This window comes from Pleurodeles waltl, chromosome 2_2 (assembly GCF_031143425.1).
Source record: "Pleurodeles waltl isolate 20211129_DDA chromosome 2_2, aPleWal1.hap1.20221129, whole genome shotgun sequence".
Lineage (NCBI taxonomy): Eukaryota > Metazoa > Chordata > Amphibia > Caudata > Salamandridae > Pleurodeles > Pleurodeles waltl.
In genome coordinates this window covers 913,235,437-913,252,427 of record NC_090439.1, presented here as the reverse complement: position 1 = coordinate 913,252,427, position 16,991 = coordinate 913,235,437, and the positions used below count along the sequence as shown (strand labels likewise).

Here is a 16,991-nt window from a genome sequence, read left to right as displayed (position 1 = left end):
AATGTGATTCTCATAAAATGCTCAAAAATTGTGATGCAATGCATTGTAAATGATTTAATCTAAATTCAAGATACTGGTCTGGTTTTTACTTAAATTATATTTATTACATGTTGCTGTGTTCCAAAAAAATAAAAAACACATTTGAATTAAGTAAGTCTATAATAACCCAGACATTTCAAAATTCGTAGTGTTATTTTACTTCTCAGAGAACAGCAAACAATGAAGTGTCTTAAACGTTTAATATGCTCAACACAACACCGAAGGAAATATTTGTGACATATACATTTATAATTATGTGATATCTAGCTTCAACTGGTAGCATACATCCAAGTTCAATGCTTACTTCTGAAGTGTGGCTGATTAGTGATGAGTGGGTACAGTTTGCACAAAAGAATGGCTGCCACGGCCTACATTTCATTTTAATAGTAGGGCCTTTACGCCTGTGCTGTAGAGGCACATCTTGAATGCAAGGTCACTCAAACGAAGTTTGACTCTGTTGGTTCCTATTTCTTGCAGTCTCTTTCCTCACTTGATGCCTATGCTTTCCTTTTCATCTTACTCATAGGTCGTGCCCCTCACCTAATATTTGTAGTTGAGAACATTGGGGGCTCCTCTGTCCAGTAACACAAGTTGTTATCCTCTTCACTCATCAAGGATAACCCCACAAAGACAGTCGTCAATTTTGTAAAATTAGAGTTGATAATTCTGGAGAAAGAAGGAGGCTGTGTTTTCTTACTAGACTGTATATTCCCCCTTACACTAAAAGCTCATAGAACAGCTTTATGTTATATGTATTGTGTTATTACATTTTTTGTTGTAGCTTATGTCTATGTTCAAATCATTTGTAGAATATCTGTAAGGGGCTCAATAGACCTATAAGGCCATGTCCATGAAGCATAAACAAACAAAGAGAGAAAATATACTGAATGTACAATTACAATAAATGCATCAGGAAAACAGTTGAAAGAAAACAGAGAAAATAAGGTATTACCTAGCATCAAAAAGGACTCACATTAATGAGTTAGATCTCACAAAAGGTCTCCTCTCTTGCTGAATATTCCTTCCATGAGTGGAGGTATCAGCTGCTGCCTTTGTCTTGCCATTTATAAATGAACATCCCTACTTTCCACTCCAATACATCATCAGCATCTTTACATTGAATATATTTTGCTCTGATCCAGTCTTGCTCTCTGGGCTAAATTCATTACTTTATTCTATGAGTAGACATCTCTTTGTCATTCATGTTTGTTAATGTAATTTACTGAATATTCAGGCCACATTTATTACGCATTTTCAGTGAGTAATTATGCCTCATGCCAGGCTTATGAGTTACATATGAGTTTCCAAGGCTACACTAACTATTCATGAAAAATAACATTTTGAGAGTCACAAATTCATTTACCTTGAGTGAGCATGTCTTACTCCAGTAAATACACAAGTCCCACCTAAGGCTGCAGTTACACAAAACTACTAATACGACACACAGACATATACTTTGTGAATCCATGATTGACATTCAGGTGTAGACAGTAGTAAGGTACAACCACTCATAAAAAGCTTTTTAAATCTGGTTCTCAAAGGTAGTTTCCTCTCATCCTAAGCATTTACTCTTTTGTCATTTCTGCTTACATTGGTAAACTTTACTTATTCCCTCATCTAAGAGTCTGCCTCCTATACAGAAGGATATTTAGCCTTAGCATTTGTTCCATACCAAATGCTTTGTGCAACTTGTCAATTAAGATGGTAGCTCCACCTCACATGATCATGAGACTACATTCTCCAAGCACCTAAGAGAAGAGTGATCATTGTGTTCAAAACCACTCCTGGAAGTTGTTCGGCTCACTCTAGTTCCATTTTAGAACTGACAACTGCAGAAACATATGAAAATGTCACCTGCTCCCTCTCTTCTGTATTTTTTTTATTTTCATAGTAACTGACACTCTTGTCAAGCCTGGAGTGAAAGCCTGAGCTGCTAAATGAGCCAACATTCTATTCCACCGACACCTTGTATCAAAGCAGACCTTGTCTAATACCATTTTGTCACAATATATAAAACATTTCGAAACAAGTGTTCAGCGAGAATTCTTTTTTTGTGTTTAACAGAAGGGTGTGAAGTTGGTCCCTGGAGAGAGTGGGGAGTATGCAGCAGAAACAACAAAACATGTGGATTTAAATGGGGACTCGAAACAAGAACAAGACAGATTATTAAAAAGCCAGCAAAGGATTCAGTTCAGTGCCCTACCATAGCCGAATCCAGGAGATGTAAAATGGCAATGAGGCATTGTCCAGGAGGTAAAACAATTTATGTTAAATGTTTTCCAGAAAGTTATTCTTGCCTATAATTTCGGACTCTTGTTTTTTCCTTTACAAGTAATGTTTTCATGCTTATGGTCTGCTACAACTTATTCTACTTTAGGTTATATCAGACGTAAGTAAGTATTAGCTTACCTGCCAACACTGCATTGGAATCATTTAGCTAGGAAACATCATGTGTGAAACATTTATCTATTTGTGTGTGAGCAAAAAAAATCTAAGAATTTTTGCAAACAGAAACTTTATGCAAGACGTCTGCTAGTAATACATTTCTCCTCTACCAGGTGTTAAACCTGGTGGTATAGCAATTACTTTTTACTATCTGCTTAATATATCTTCCTGCATTGGGAACCAATATAAGCAGGGCTGAGGATACAGTATTACAGATGGCCGGGAAAAAAATACTACTAACAAAAAACAAACAAAAAAAAAGCAGCTGGTAGGAAACCAAGGTGGACATCTCCATGCATATGCAGCCACTACCTGGGGTATTAAGGCAGTTACACCATCATTTGCAGCAGTGGTTACCAACCTTTTGACGTCCGTGGACCCCCACTTTATCATCACTGGAACCTGGGGCCCCCACTGGATCATTTTTTGAATGTGGGGACCCCCCACAGAGTCATTACTGAAAGCTAAGGGCCTAATCTGTTAATATTATTTAATCTTCCAAGCTGTCGCAGACCACTTGAGGAGGCTTCGCGGACCCCGAGTGGTCCCAGGACCACAGGTTTGGAACTACTAATTTACAGAATTTTCACACGATAGATGGTGGTGCAAACAGAGATTGGGAAGGAGAGCATTATTTCTCTGTGACTGATGCAAATTGATGGGGAACGCAGCAAACCTTTGTAGCATCTCATTGTGTGTATATCACCCATATATGCTTGTGCCTCGTTTAAGTTACCTGCTGTGACAGTGCTTATGAAAACTAAACTTCGGATTCCACATTACCATGCTGACTCACCTATTTCAGCCCTCTTGGTATCTGAGCCACTATATATGTTGAGTAAGTATTAAGAAGCATAGCCAAAAACTGCTTAATATCGAATGTTGCGGATGCTGCTCTGCACATAAAATATTATAAGTTTGTCTCATAAAACTATTGCTAATAGTATGGAAGGATCGGAATAGTCAGTCCTGGGATTGAAGCATTTTTAGATTTCGGTTTGGCGGGGTATAGAGATGTTGGCAAATATTTCTCTCACCCTTTAACCATTGGCAGTCTGGCTTCATCCAGGACCCCCACTTACATGCTGCCCTGGGCAAGTCTGACATATCTCCCACCATGGCATTTCCCAGGTAGGCTGCAGACATGGGGTCTGGTTTCAGTGCAGGATTGGCTGCTATGACCTAGGCCACTCTTACCCCAGTGTAGTTGCAGCTTCCCGTCTTCCAAGATAATTTTGTTAACTTTGTTGACTTTATCCAACCATACAGAGTAGTTTTTGTTGTCTTGTTTATGGAGTTCATGACCATATCAATTTGGGGAAACAAACTAGCAGGGGAAAAATGTGCAATCATATATACGGATTCTAAATGGAATCTGACAAACCAAGTGAGACCCTGGTCTGGACTCATAACTGACAGGACATTCTTTGACAGTTGCTGATTTTAGATCTGTCATTCAGGCTTCTGGTTTTAGATGTTTGTCCAGGCTTCTGATTTTACATCATCGTCCAGGCTTCTGATTTTAGATCTTTCATTCAGGCACTGAAATGACTATACATGGTAATGGAAAGACAATCTAGACAGGTCTTCTAAAACGTTTGCCTCTTCTATTCTAGTGAGTGCAGTACAGCTGCCTAACTAATGAGTTGGTGCATCCAAAATGGATCACATGAAAACATTACTTACTAAATTGCTTTGGCTAACAGTAAAGGTCAAAGTACTGTTTACTAGATGGTCCAATTACATGAGGAATTTCCCTTATGAAGCACCCCACCCATATACATTTCCCATAAACTTTTGTTTATGCCAGATTATGTTGAGGAGCTCGATGCTGGCCAATTCCAAAAGGCTAATAATAAACAAAATTGAAGCAAGGAAGCTCCACAGAACTAGGAATGTTTGTTTTAGTCTATGTACTTTCGGACAAATACTCCTCACCTGCAGGAGGAAACCCAATAAAACAGTTTCATGTTAATGCACTACATCTGGAGAGGGCTAGTTGAGAACACTTAATTCATTACATGTTTTGTTTGTCTGCCTTTTAATTCATCAGACATTTAAGAAGTCCAGTCACAACCTTGCTTGGAAGAAAGAGAAACACTGTAAGCGCCACGCAACTTATTAAAGGGAGATATTCTCTGGAATAGCCACATAAATAATTGTGAAAATTACAGAGTTGGTTTGGCTGGCTCTAAAGCAAACACTTGCAAACATAAATGTTTAGCTTTGATCACCCCTCTAGTTAAAGGGTGAAACAGCCTATCCCTCTGTTTGAAATAAATGAAGCCCAGGGGCATTGCATAGCAGTGACCGGGTGTGCAGCCTCTCACGTCTGAAGAGCCGGGGTCTGATCCTAGCTCTGGACACGTGAGGAATAGTTTAGTGGTTAACCTCATCCTCTTTCCTAGTGGGCATCTATCCACATCACAAAAGCTCTTGAAAATGCAGTGCACATGTAACCCAGTTGGAGCCATCAGCATGCAGAGATCCAGGAAAATAAGGCCATTTGGTCATTCTTTGTGGTGTGAAGATTTCACAGGGGAAGATCATATTTTCTCCTTTATGTTTTTTTAATTATTTTTATTAGGGGTATTTATTCAGCGTGGGAGTAGCTCAAAAGTGCTTTGACTGATTAATTTCCATTGTAAATTTTCAGAAGACAATATATTACATTCAGAATTTGAACAAAGTACAGTGAATTGGGAACATTTTGCGAATTTTTTCAAAGCTAGGTCCTCAACTTCCACTTAAAAAAAAATACTAGTTGGCTTTGTACAGTTTTCTCATGTTGGCCTGTGACCCAATAAATGTATCGTCTGTTAAAAGTATTAAGACCTCACACTGGTATTTGTCACTCAGTAGGCTGAGAATTATAAACTTGCCCTTGTGCAGCCAACTTGACGCCAGTATTCCAAAGCATTTTGCCCAACGTTTCTTGTTCTGGAAACAGGAAATGGAGGAAATAAGAAATGAGACATTTTTCACCCAGCTGTGAAATTGTGACATGGTGTAAAATATTTACTTAGAATATCATATATATCTTTTTTGCCAGGCCCAGAAGACAAGAAGGCATGGCTTCACGTGCCATTAACTGGCACAATTCAAAACATGAGAAAGTTAAGTCCATTTTACATTGAAATAAATTCTGGTCTTCTCCATTTCATTATCCATGCAACAAAAACTCTTGTGCCTTTCTTCAATTTTGTCGGATCACTTTAGGTTATGTGTAATCAACTAGATGCTGTCACTGCGTGCTCATGCCAAGTCCTTACGCCAAGACACAGTGGGGCCTGTTTGCAAAGACATTTTGGAGTACAAAAAGTAGTACTCTTGTAGTATTATAATGTACTCTTACATGTCTTTGTAAATTACCCTACAACACCTGCAATGGGATTAAAATCTGAATATTCATATATAGTTTGCATAAACAGAAAGAGCAAGACCCCCTTTGCATTTTTTTAACACAAAGGCTTTGAATATTTCAGGCTGATTCACATAGGCATTTAAGAGTATGTGAAAAAGTACTCCTGAAGAAAATACTTAATGGGCAACTAACTACTCATAAATGGATTTGTGAACCCACCCGAGAGGGTCAGTACTTTCCATAGTCAGAAATATTTTTTTTATAACGGTTGATTCACAAAAGCCTATAGGAGTACAGGGATTGGTAGTACAGGAGTACACATTTAGGTACTATTACATGCCTTATAGAATTGTTCATTCCCCAAATCCCTAAAAGAACAAAGAAGGTACAGTCCTTTCTATGTGTTCCAAATGTGTACGAATATTCCCCGGATATTCCCTTTTAATTCCCAATTTAGGTGTAATGGGGCCAATTTACAAAGGCATGATAAGAATGTAAAAGAGTATTACAGAAAAACTACTTCACATGCCCGAGAATGCCTTTGTGAACAGGCGTTTATGTTTCTTTACTCGGGCATGGGATTACTCCCACGCTGCTGTCCCATGTACCACATACAGCATGCGGAAGGATTGAGCTACTTGTGATAAGGGACTCTTTTCTTTCTGTGCAATCACCACTTGCCACATTAAGATCACCACTCTTGTCCAATGTGGAAGTTATTGCACCCGCCGCTTTGCTCAGTTTTTTTCCATTGGCTCAGTTTCATGAGGTCTTTGTCACATTTCTGGACACTAATGCTTCAATTAGTCACCTCCCTTGGAGAGCTGTTACAGAAGAGCCAGACGCAGGCCAGTGGTATCAGCTTTCAGCCAGTCCTGGCTGGGAATATTTGGCTGCAACCGCTTGCAGTGTAGGAAGAAGTCCCTGTGCTCAGCAGGAACCAGGAATGTGGGGAGGATACTACACAGCGGACGGTGACAGCCTTTCGCATCCAGGGCAAGAAAGATGCTCCTAACTTCGGGCAAACTGCGGGAAAAATGCTAAGAATATACTGACACAGAACTTTAAAAGAGAGCGGCTTCTGTCAAAGAACAATTTTGGAAAAGAGCAACGATTTTAATAATAGTAATGATTATTGTGTTAACTCGTTATTGTTATCAAAGATATCTGCAATTTATATATAGCGCTTGAAACCGCATTTTATCATTTCTAAGTACTCTTAATAATATGGAATATTAGAGCCCACATCTAAATGTGGCGAGTGGAGCACTGTGCGGCTAATACTTAACAACCTAAACTATGCCAATTTGTTGTCTTTTCGAAGAGTGACTTCTGATAATTGCAGCTGTTTACAATAAAGTGAAAAGTCGGGTTTTTGAGTGAGGTTTGGCTTTGAATAGGACTTCAGATTATCTGTGTTTAATAAACAAGGGCGTCACTTGTTTTTGTGGGACTCATACATTTCTGATCTCATGTAAGCGTCAGCAAAACGGAGTCCTTGCCCAGCTCACAGCACTTAGGCCCTATTTATACTTTTTAGCGCTGCATTTGCGCCACTTTTTGGCGCAAAAGCGGAGCAAATTTACAAAATACAATTGAATTTTGCAAGTTTGCGCCGCTTTTACGTCACAAAATGACGCAAAGACGGCGCTACAAAAGTATAAATATGGGCCTTAGAGTCGCTTTGACTGCCCCAAGTCCCTCGACTGCTTGCTTCCACAAACAACTTCACAACTTCCATGGGCTGACGCCTAGAGATTACATCAAACTAAGCATTTTTTTTAAACAAATGATAATCTCACTTGCATATATGCTCATTTTGCTGGGGGTGTGCAAAGTTTTTATTACGCAATAAAAATCCTGCTAGTTCACAGAATATCATGATTTCCCTAAAACCTAAGGCCTAACATGGTTTAATTATCAAACACAGGCAGTAAATTCGCAAAAGGGCTAATTACGCTGCAAAGGGATGTTCTGTTTTCCTGTCAATTAGCTTCAAACACCTTTTTCTTTGCACTTTCGTGTAAAAACCTACATCCATAGATCACATAAAAGGATTGTATGATTGTTATTTCTAGCTTGACATTGCAGTTGTCTGCGGGCCTATTGTTAACAATTCTTTAACATATACAAAGAACCAGATTTGGCTTTGCTCAGGGTAGTCTTTCTCACATCATGCTATTGACTGCTTAATGTATCATTCCACTCCTACGGAGTGCTAGTATTGCAATGCATGAGGGACTAGTTTATATGTATTAAGTACACTCAGTTATTGCACATTACATTCTTTAACACAAAAATGCCTTGAGTGGAGAGCAAAATATTTTGCTTCACTTTTTCACTGAAGAAGACTTTTAAAAATGTCTTAGTCACAACCTCTGTGCATGTTTTCCCTGTCTTCCCCACTTTTATTTTAAAGAAATTGGGTTACTCATTGAGGGGGTGAAATCCTACTCAAGCATGAACCACAATCCTTGTCAGGGGAGGCACAAGCAAACCCTGAATTAACCAGTGTTCAATCTTCTGGTAGCTTGGTACAATCAGGCTTGACTTAGAGGTAATGTGTTATAACACAAGAAAGACCTCACACCAATTTGATTTATAAAAAATAGTGTGTGTGTGTGTGTGTGTGTATATATATATATACATATATATATATATACTAAAATGACAAAAGTCCAGTAAGTAGAACCGTAGACATGCAATTGTTTTAATTTAAATGAAAATAGCACTAAAAAGCACCAGGAACCAAGATATCTAATTGAGCTAGACATGGACAAACTTACTAGTTCAGGCCAACTGCGATGGAGCATATCCCCCCTAGATGGACCTAGTTAATCCCACTGAACAAGAGTATTGTAAATCCTGGCTGAGGAGTCCTGTGTTGAGGATGCGTCATGCAACGGTGATTCCTCGAAGCTGCTGTGTGAGGTCTTATGTCATTGTCGAGGATGCCATGATGAAGAGCTAGCTATGTGATGGCCTGCGTCGAGGAGGTGTTGCACAGTGGCGGTTCCTGGAAGGTTGCAGGCTGTGAAATCAAGTTGTTGCAACAGGGAAATCCAGGCAGAAGAGGCAATGCATTGGTTCTGCTTGCACCACAGATGAGCTGGCAGAGCACCTTCAGGCTCCCCTCCAAGGGTCCATGGCTGGGGTGGCATGACTTTGGAGGGTAGGACCCACCGCTAGCAGAGTCCAGGTGCTGGGTTCAAAGTTGTTGGAGCTTTCTGTCCCTGAGGCTTTAGTCAGTTGGCTAGCCAACTAGCTCTTGGAGTCAGTCTAAGGTCCTGGGGTCAACAGAGGCAGGTCCAGTTCTTCTAACCCAGGCAAGGGGGAGCAGGTCAGCACAGCAGGGCAGCAGTCCTTCAGAGCAGCAGTCCTTCAGAGCAGCAGTTCAGCAGAGCAGTGGTCCTTTCAGCGGCACAGCAGTACTTCTTCCTAGCAGAGTCCATAGAAGTCTAGTAGTGTACTGAAGTGTGGGGTCTAAGTGTCCAATACTTACACCTGATGCCCCCTTTGAATTGGAGGAAGTTTTTAGAGGAATCCACCCACCTGAGGTATCAGACATTCCTCTCCGCCCTGACTTGGCCCCAGCTTGTCTGGGTTCACAACAGATTAGTGACAACCCCTTTGTGACAGTGCTCAGGCAGTGCCTTTGTGATGTGCAATTGTGGTAGGTGACAGCTCCACCCCCTCTTTCACCCAGAGTGGCCCATCCTGTCAACATCTGTCTTCCCTTTGTCTCACTGTTTGTGAACAATACAGAAAGATCAACTGCCAGGTACACCTAGTCATGTGACCCAGGATCAGGCTGAAGGCACCAAATGGTTAGGACAAGAAAATTCCACCTTACTAAAAAGTGGCATTTTCAGAAATGTGACTAAAAACCCAACTTTACCATTAAAGAGGGCTTTTAATTATAATTCTTGCTGCACCAAACTTGATTTATTTACCTGCTCCCAATCGAAAGTTATCACTTATTAAAAGCAATAAGGTAACTTCAATGTTATTCTTCGGAAGAGGTAGACCTTACAATAGTGAAAAACAAATTTAGATGTTTTTCACTACCAGGACATGTAAACCTTAAAAGTAAATGTCCAACTTTTTAAATATACTTCACCCTGCCCTCTGAGCAGTTCAGGTACTTTCCTTGGGGGTGACTTATACGTAATAAAAAGAAAGGTTGGGGCCAATCAAAAATGTATTTTGCCAGGCCAAAATGGCAGTTTAAAACCACACACAGTCTGTAAAGGCAGATCTGACATATGCTTGCAGGACTACTCATGTTGCTGGCACAATAAGGCCTACTAGTAGCATTTAATTTACAGGCCCTAGGTACATACAGTGCCACTTTACTAGGTACGTACAAGTAAACTGAATAGGCCAATTAAGTGTAAGCCAAATTTGCCATGCTAAATTAAGAGAGCACAAACACTATAACACTGATTAGCAGTGTTAACATGCACCCGGCCCTAAAGGCCCACAAAAACAGGTCCAGAAAACAAGAGGGTGAATGCAAAAGGTTTGAGGATAACATTTCAGAAACGGTCAAAGTCCAACATTCTTCCTCCTGTGTGTCATTCCCTTTCACTTTCCATGTATATTTATTTCTTACAGCTTTTTCCTTTTATGAATTTCCCCATTGTTTTCTCCAGCTCCCTCTTTCTTTTCCATTTTGCATCTTCTTCTAGTTTCACAGGAAAAGGCTTTGCCAAAGGCAATAGGCCTGACTTTATTGAGGTAGCACATACAAATGCAGGCATGCACAGATTCTGTGTACATGTATTATCACAGTAAAGTCAAATGTATTGACTATGCCAATGCTTATTTTTAAAGGTAATTTGTTCATTCAAATGTAGGATTCTGCTTTGCTTTTAATTGGAGCTATCTGAACCATTGTCCCTCACTTTCTTACCATCTGGCCACACAAGCTCTTCTTCGAGGATTTTAAATATATGTATGTTTCTTCAGTTTTTTTTCATGTAGTCATTTTTCTGTAGAGTTTTATGTTTTTCGCTCAGACAGGTTCGTTTCACCCAGGGATAATGCTTGCATGCATTTTGCCCCACCCACGAATCAATCAATGGTTGTGGTGTCACATTTGTTACATACTCAGTTTCTCCTGCTGGTGGTTGGTTATTATGACTTTCCACTGAAACTTGCCAGTTTTCACCCTTGCCTCCCGCTTCCATTCTCTATAGAGATCAGGCATACATAGTTTTTGATTCCTAAATTTTGTTTCAGTGGTAATGAGTCTGTTATTACTATGCTCAACTCATTACTTTCTCTCTGGCTCAGATAAGAGTTATGAACACAGTAATTGTTCTTGTTTTCATAACTAATCAATGCCATGGCATTTCATTTCATAGGCTCATTATCTTAAAATGTTATGAATGTTTTTTGAAGTAGTATGTCTGTGCTTTTCTAAATGATTTTCTCCACAAGTAAGTCCCATCTAACTTTATGCTTAAATACTATCCCACTAACTCTTTAATACTGGAGAGCTGAAAGCAAATTCTACACTAAACTTGTATCTTTCTCATTTGAGAAAGTTGGAATAGAGGTTGAACTGTAGCTTCTAATAATCTTGTTTCAGTTTAAGAAATGTTCAAATCACTCCAGTGTACATAGCCCAAGGCTTGTATACAGCTCTGGGTCCAAGATTCAGGATCTGCAGGAGTAATGAAGAAGCATGAGTGGGACATGAAGATGAATGGAGTGTGGGCAAGCTGTATGGTCTTGATGTGGGGACAGCTGTAGACCTTACCTACTGTCGGGATTGTGGCGACTAATTTTAACTAAGTATTTATGGGGATTTACATCTATCCACCACCTGCTCCCTCCAGAATAGGCTATGCTTGAATATTGCATTGAAGGCCTGTTTCTAATAGTCCAGTGAGAAGGGATGGGGAAGTAGGTTATATAGCCCAGCACGAACATCAACTCATCAAAATGCCAGGGGTAGTGCAAGTGACATCACATGCCATTGACTTTTACTTTCACTCACACACACATGCTTACACATACACACACAGACACACACACTCTCACATAAACAAATTATCACCCATAAGAATGCACACAACATACATTTGAATGCACTTTTTACTTACCTCCCCTGCCAGGGAGAGTAATATTCCAACTAATTGTACTCCATTCATTATTACACTATTAGTGAATAATGTAACATTGTAATCACTATTAGTGGGATAAAAAGTTACCAGAAAACAAGGAATCTGAAGACCCAAACAACGTCCATAAGGACGAGTTGCATCCTGTCTTCTTGACACTGATTTTGCCACCTTTGAGGTCGTATTTGCGACCACTGCAGACCCCTAAATGACGTCCATGTAGCCCAGATATGTACAGAGACCTCTAGGGATGGTGAGGGCAGACCAATGTTGTGCAATCTTGGGTATGGTATGAGGCACTGAGGGGGCAGTGCTCAAGGAAATTGTTAGAAATAGGGTCTTTGGTTGACAGTCAGGTTACTCCCTGTTCAAGCAAGGACCCTCACTCTAGTCAGAGGGAAAGAGAATCACCCTCAGCTAACCCCTGCTTACCCCATTGGTAGCTTGGCAGAGTAGTAGGCTTAACTTCAGAGTGCTAGGTGTAAAGTATTTGTACCAACACACACAGTAACTTAATGAAAACACTACAAAATGACACAACACCAGTTTAGAAAAATAGGAAATATTTCTCTAAACAAAACAAGACCAGAACAACAAAAATCCGACATGCACAAGTCAAGTTATGAATTTTTAAAGATTAAACTCAAAAATAGCGCTTAGAAACACAAAATGCTTTGATGAGTCGTGATGGAGTTGTTCCCAACAAGCCGACACCAGCGGCGCCAGACACGGAGTCGCATAGACCCCCAAGTACAGTACCTTTGGTGAATAGTGAAAACAAGTTGATGCGTGAAGTCGGGGATCGCGGCGTCTGTGCGAAACGTTGAATCCACACACTTCGAGTGGCGTCGGTCACGACGTGGTGAGGTGACTTCCACTGAGTTGCGGACTTCAGCGGGGCTGCAGCGGCGTCGGGCCTGCGAAGGTCATCGCGTTCCAGCAAAGATCACAGAGTCGGTTGCAGGCGGCATCGCCGGATTCAGCAGCGGCGGTGGTCTGAAGTCGTCCGAAGTCGATTTCCTTGGATTTCCACCAGCTTTCCTTTCAAGGGCCCAGGGACTGGATAGGGGACCACTTGTCAGAGAGAAGTCTTTGCTGTCCCTGAGACTTCAAACAACAGGAGGCAAGCTCTAAATCAAGCCCTCAGAGATTTCTTCACAAGATGTAAGGCACACAAAGTCCAGTCTTTGCCCTCTTACTCTGGCAGAAGCAGCAACTGCAGGATAGCTCCACAAAGCACAGTCACAGGCAGGGCAGCACTTCTCCTCAGCTCTTCGGCTCTTCCCCAGGCAGAGGTTCCTCTTGATGTCCAGAAGTGATCTAAAGTCTGTGGTTTTGGGTGCCCTTCTTATACCCAATTTCTCCTTTGAAGTAGGCCTACTTCAAAGTAAAGTCTCTTTTGAATGTGAAATCCTGCCTTGCCCAGGCCAGGCCCCAGACACTCACGAGGGGGTCGGAGACTGCACTGTGCGAGGACAGGCACAGCCCTTTAAGGTGTAAGTGACCACTCCGCCCCTCCCTCCTAGCACAGATGGCTCATCAGGCAATGTAGCCTACACCCCAGCTTCTTTTGTGTCACTGTCTAGTGTGAGGTGCAACTAGCCCAACTGTCAAACTGACCCAGAAAGGGAATCCACAAACAGGCAGAGTCACAGAAATGGTGTAAGCAAGAAAATGCTCACTTTCTAAAAGTGGCATTTTCAAACGCACAATCTTAAAATCAACCTTACTAAAAGATGTATTTTTAAATTGTGAGCTCAGAGACCCCAAACTCCACATGTCCATCCGCTCCCAAAGGGAATCTACACTTTAATCAGATTTAAAGGTAGCCCCCATGTTAACCTATGAGGGGGACAGGCCTTGCAACAGTGAAAAACGAATTTAGCAATATTTCACTGTCAGGACATATAAAACACATTAATATATGTCCTGCCTTAACCATACACTGCGCCCTGCCCTTGGGGCTACCTAGGGGCTACCTTAGGGGTGTCTGACATGTAAGAAAAGGGACCGTTTAGGCCTAGCAAGTGGGTGCATTTGCCAAGTCGAATTTACAGGTAAAACTGCACACACAGACACTGCAGTGGCAGGTCTGAGACATGATTACAGAGCTACTTATGTGGGTGACACAACCACTGCTTCAGGCCCACTAGTAGCATTTGATTTACAGGCCCTGTGCACCTCTAGTGAACTTTACTAGGGACTTACTAGTAAAATAAATATGCCAATCATGGATAAACCAATCAACAATACAATTTACACAGAGAGCATATGCACTTTAGCACTGGTTAGCAGTGGTAAAGTGCTCAGAGTTCCAAAGCCAACAGCAACAGGTCAGACAAAATAGGAGGCAAGAGGCAAAAGATTGGGGATGACCCTGCAGAAGCAAAAAAGTCCAACAGAAATGAATTGCCATAATTCAGAATAGGGAACAGCAGAGTAGTGCCGAAAAATTGACACAAAGGAGGAGGATGAAATAAGATTTTATTCTGCAGTGGAAGCTTAATCAGTCCTAAAAATAGCTGTATAAACCAACTAAGAGCTACTAAACATATCAGTTTTCTTCTGTTACATGTTTTGTGCCTGTTGCACATAGAAGGCATAGCTGCTTAGGTGGTTCCATGTGCTATGTGCATATGTGCTTGATTTTACCACTCAGAGAGGGGAGACGCCAATCCAACATCCTGCCTCCCTGCAACTGCCTGGCAAAGCCACGGTCGGACATTCGGAGTACCAGTGTAATTACCGCGTGTCTGAAATTCACACTGAGACAGGAAAAAGCTGGTGCAAATGAAAAAGGATAAACGGGACAAAAAAGAGTAAAAACATGCCGGTATGCAAACTCCGATCGGGCATGTTGTGGCCCCATTCCGAGCAGGGAAACTCGGTGTTAGTATTAATTCGGCGGGCCAGCACCGCGCAAGATTGCAGAGCAGTTAAGAAAACAAGTGTTAAAAATATATATATATAAATTGGAGGCCACATATTGATAAAAATGTAGACATTTAGAGCACTACTCGAATGCAAACACTAGCTCCTCTTTCTGACACCTTTGCAAGACGCCTGTGGGCCGCGACAGGAAGTAGTGCTCAGAAGTGGCAAAGCTGTAATCTCGGCGCGTGTGTACTTAAGAAGACTAGTATAAACCCTTTCTTCCGATAGTGGCGAGTATGTAAACTGACAGCCACATGTGGGATAAGTATTAGATTATATAGCTAAAGATGGCTGTAGATTGCACTGGATTAAATTGAGAGCAGGAAACAGGGATATTCTCAGCCGAAAAGGGTCAAACGAATGCGCTTCTGACATATGCTTTCTATTTTTACACGTTTTGTTTGTATTTCAGTTACTATTTGTGTGGCATACAATTATAGCCGCCGAGTTCATCTGGCCCTGTGAGTGGTTCATCAGACTCCCCGTTGAAAGGAGAATCAAAGGTTTCTGACATCCGCTCTATTAAGATCTCTGATTCCATATTGATCAGGGATTGAGGCACAATCCAGCTGTCTAGATTTTGTAAACACACCAACGTCTGAAAAGAGAACAGCGGGCCCTTTGCAACGCTTTCATGGCTCTGCAATAAACACATATATTAGTTAAAAGGGAAAGTACTACCACTGACAGATGTGCCCCGGGCACTTTTAAAGATAGGCTCAGTAACGCAGATCAAGATGGTTTTTGGAACCATGAAAATACATTACTTCGGCTGCACCACGCTGATACACTGTTCCAGAAATAATGAGACGACCACCACAACTTCCTATTTCAGATCCGCGAGGTATCCTTTATTCTCAGTTTACATAAAAAGCATGATGTGAAAACAAAGTAAAACGAATCGGGAGGCTCGATCTTCATCTGAGCCTTCAGCAGTCTGGCAAAGGATACCCAGGTTTTAATATCATTATTAATGCTAATTCAATGTTCCTACCTCTTGCCGGTCTCGCATATTTTTCAAAGCATTTTTGGCCCGCTGTTTTCATTACATTGAAAACCAAATTTTTCCCATTACATTTTGCACACGGTCAGATTTACCCAACCACTGCAATTACGTATACATGCTCATGCCCCATGGCAAAGGAGGGACAAACACACACATCAAACGTCCCTTTTGTTACAGCCTATATATAACATGTGAGTTTCACTTGTGGTTTAGGCACAGCTTATGAGTGGAGAAAATGTGGGACTAAATTCCACCATTCCCTTAACTTTATTGCATTTTTAAAATTGTGGAGTTTGTACTGATTTGGTTCTCAAACCTCGGCAGTTGAGTTCGTTTTGGTATAGAGTTTGAAAAAGGGACTTCATTTTCAGATTTATGGTCAGCATGTACGTCTTTTATCTATCCATACATCTATCTATCCACCCACATAAGCCATTACCAACCCTCATATAACCCACAGTCCCACCCCATCATCCATCTAGCCATAGAAATAACTTCAAGATAAATTACTAAGCTTTGAAAATAAGTTTCAGTAAGTCCTGAAATGTGTCACATAAGGCATCCACAGAAACTCAACCTTACCCCAAACAAATGTTCATGACATGACCAATGACATCTTTGATGATATCATCAATTACTTCTTCAGTACTGCCAATGTGAATATCCTTTGATGCATCGCACAACAACATCATGCAGTCCATCTTTAGTGCAGCAGTGGGATAAACGTAATGCATGGCCTGTGCCTATGCTCTCAATGAACCACTTACATGAAACAAGTACAATTGTTAAAGTTTCACTGTGTTTGGTATAATTATGATGTGCGCACAGTTATAACAAACAGGATCTGATACAACTCATTCTGGCACAAAGTGCTGCATTCTCATTTCCAGACCCTGTCATCATGTGGTACATTATTAGTTTATATTGCCCAGGGTGTTGCTAGGTATTGCAGTCATATTTTGGGTTATGGCTGTACACATAGTTTTCTCTGACTATGATTTGTAGAATTCTGCATTAATGTATGGAATCATGTGGCCTTTGACATTAAAATATTTAACTTACAGGGGTCAAT

General features: G+C 40.9%; 1 protein-coding gene across 1 annotated transcript in view; it reads left to right on the top strand.

Moving 5' to 3' along the window:
* The window catches only part of RSPO2 (R-spondin 2), a 372,262-nt gene that overhangs the window by 241,540 nt on the left and 113,731 nt on the right, over positions 1-16,991 (top strand). The window contains exon 5 of the mRNA XM_069220620.1: positions 2,104-2,292. Coding sequence (XP_069076721.1) covers positions 2,104-2,292 — 189 coding nt within the window. The remainder of the gene's footprint in view (positions 1-2,103; positions 2,293-16,991) is intronic.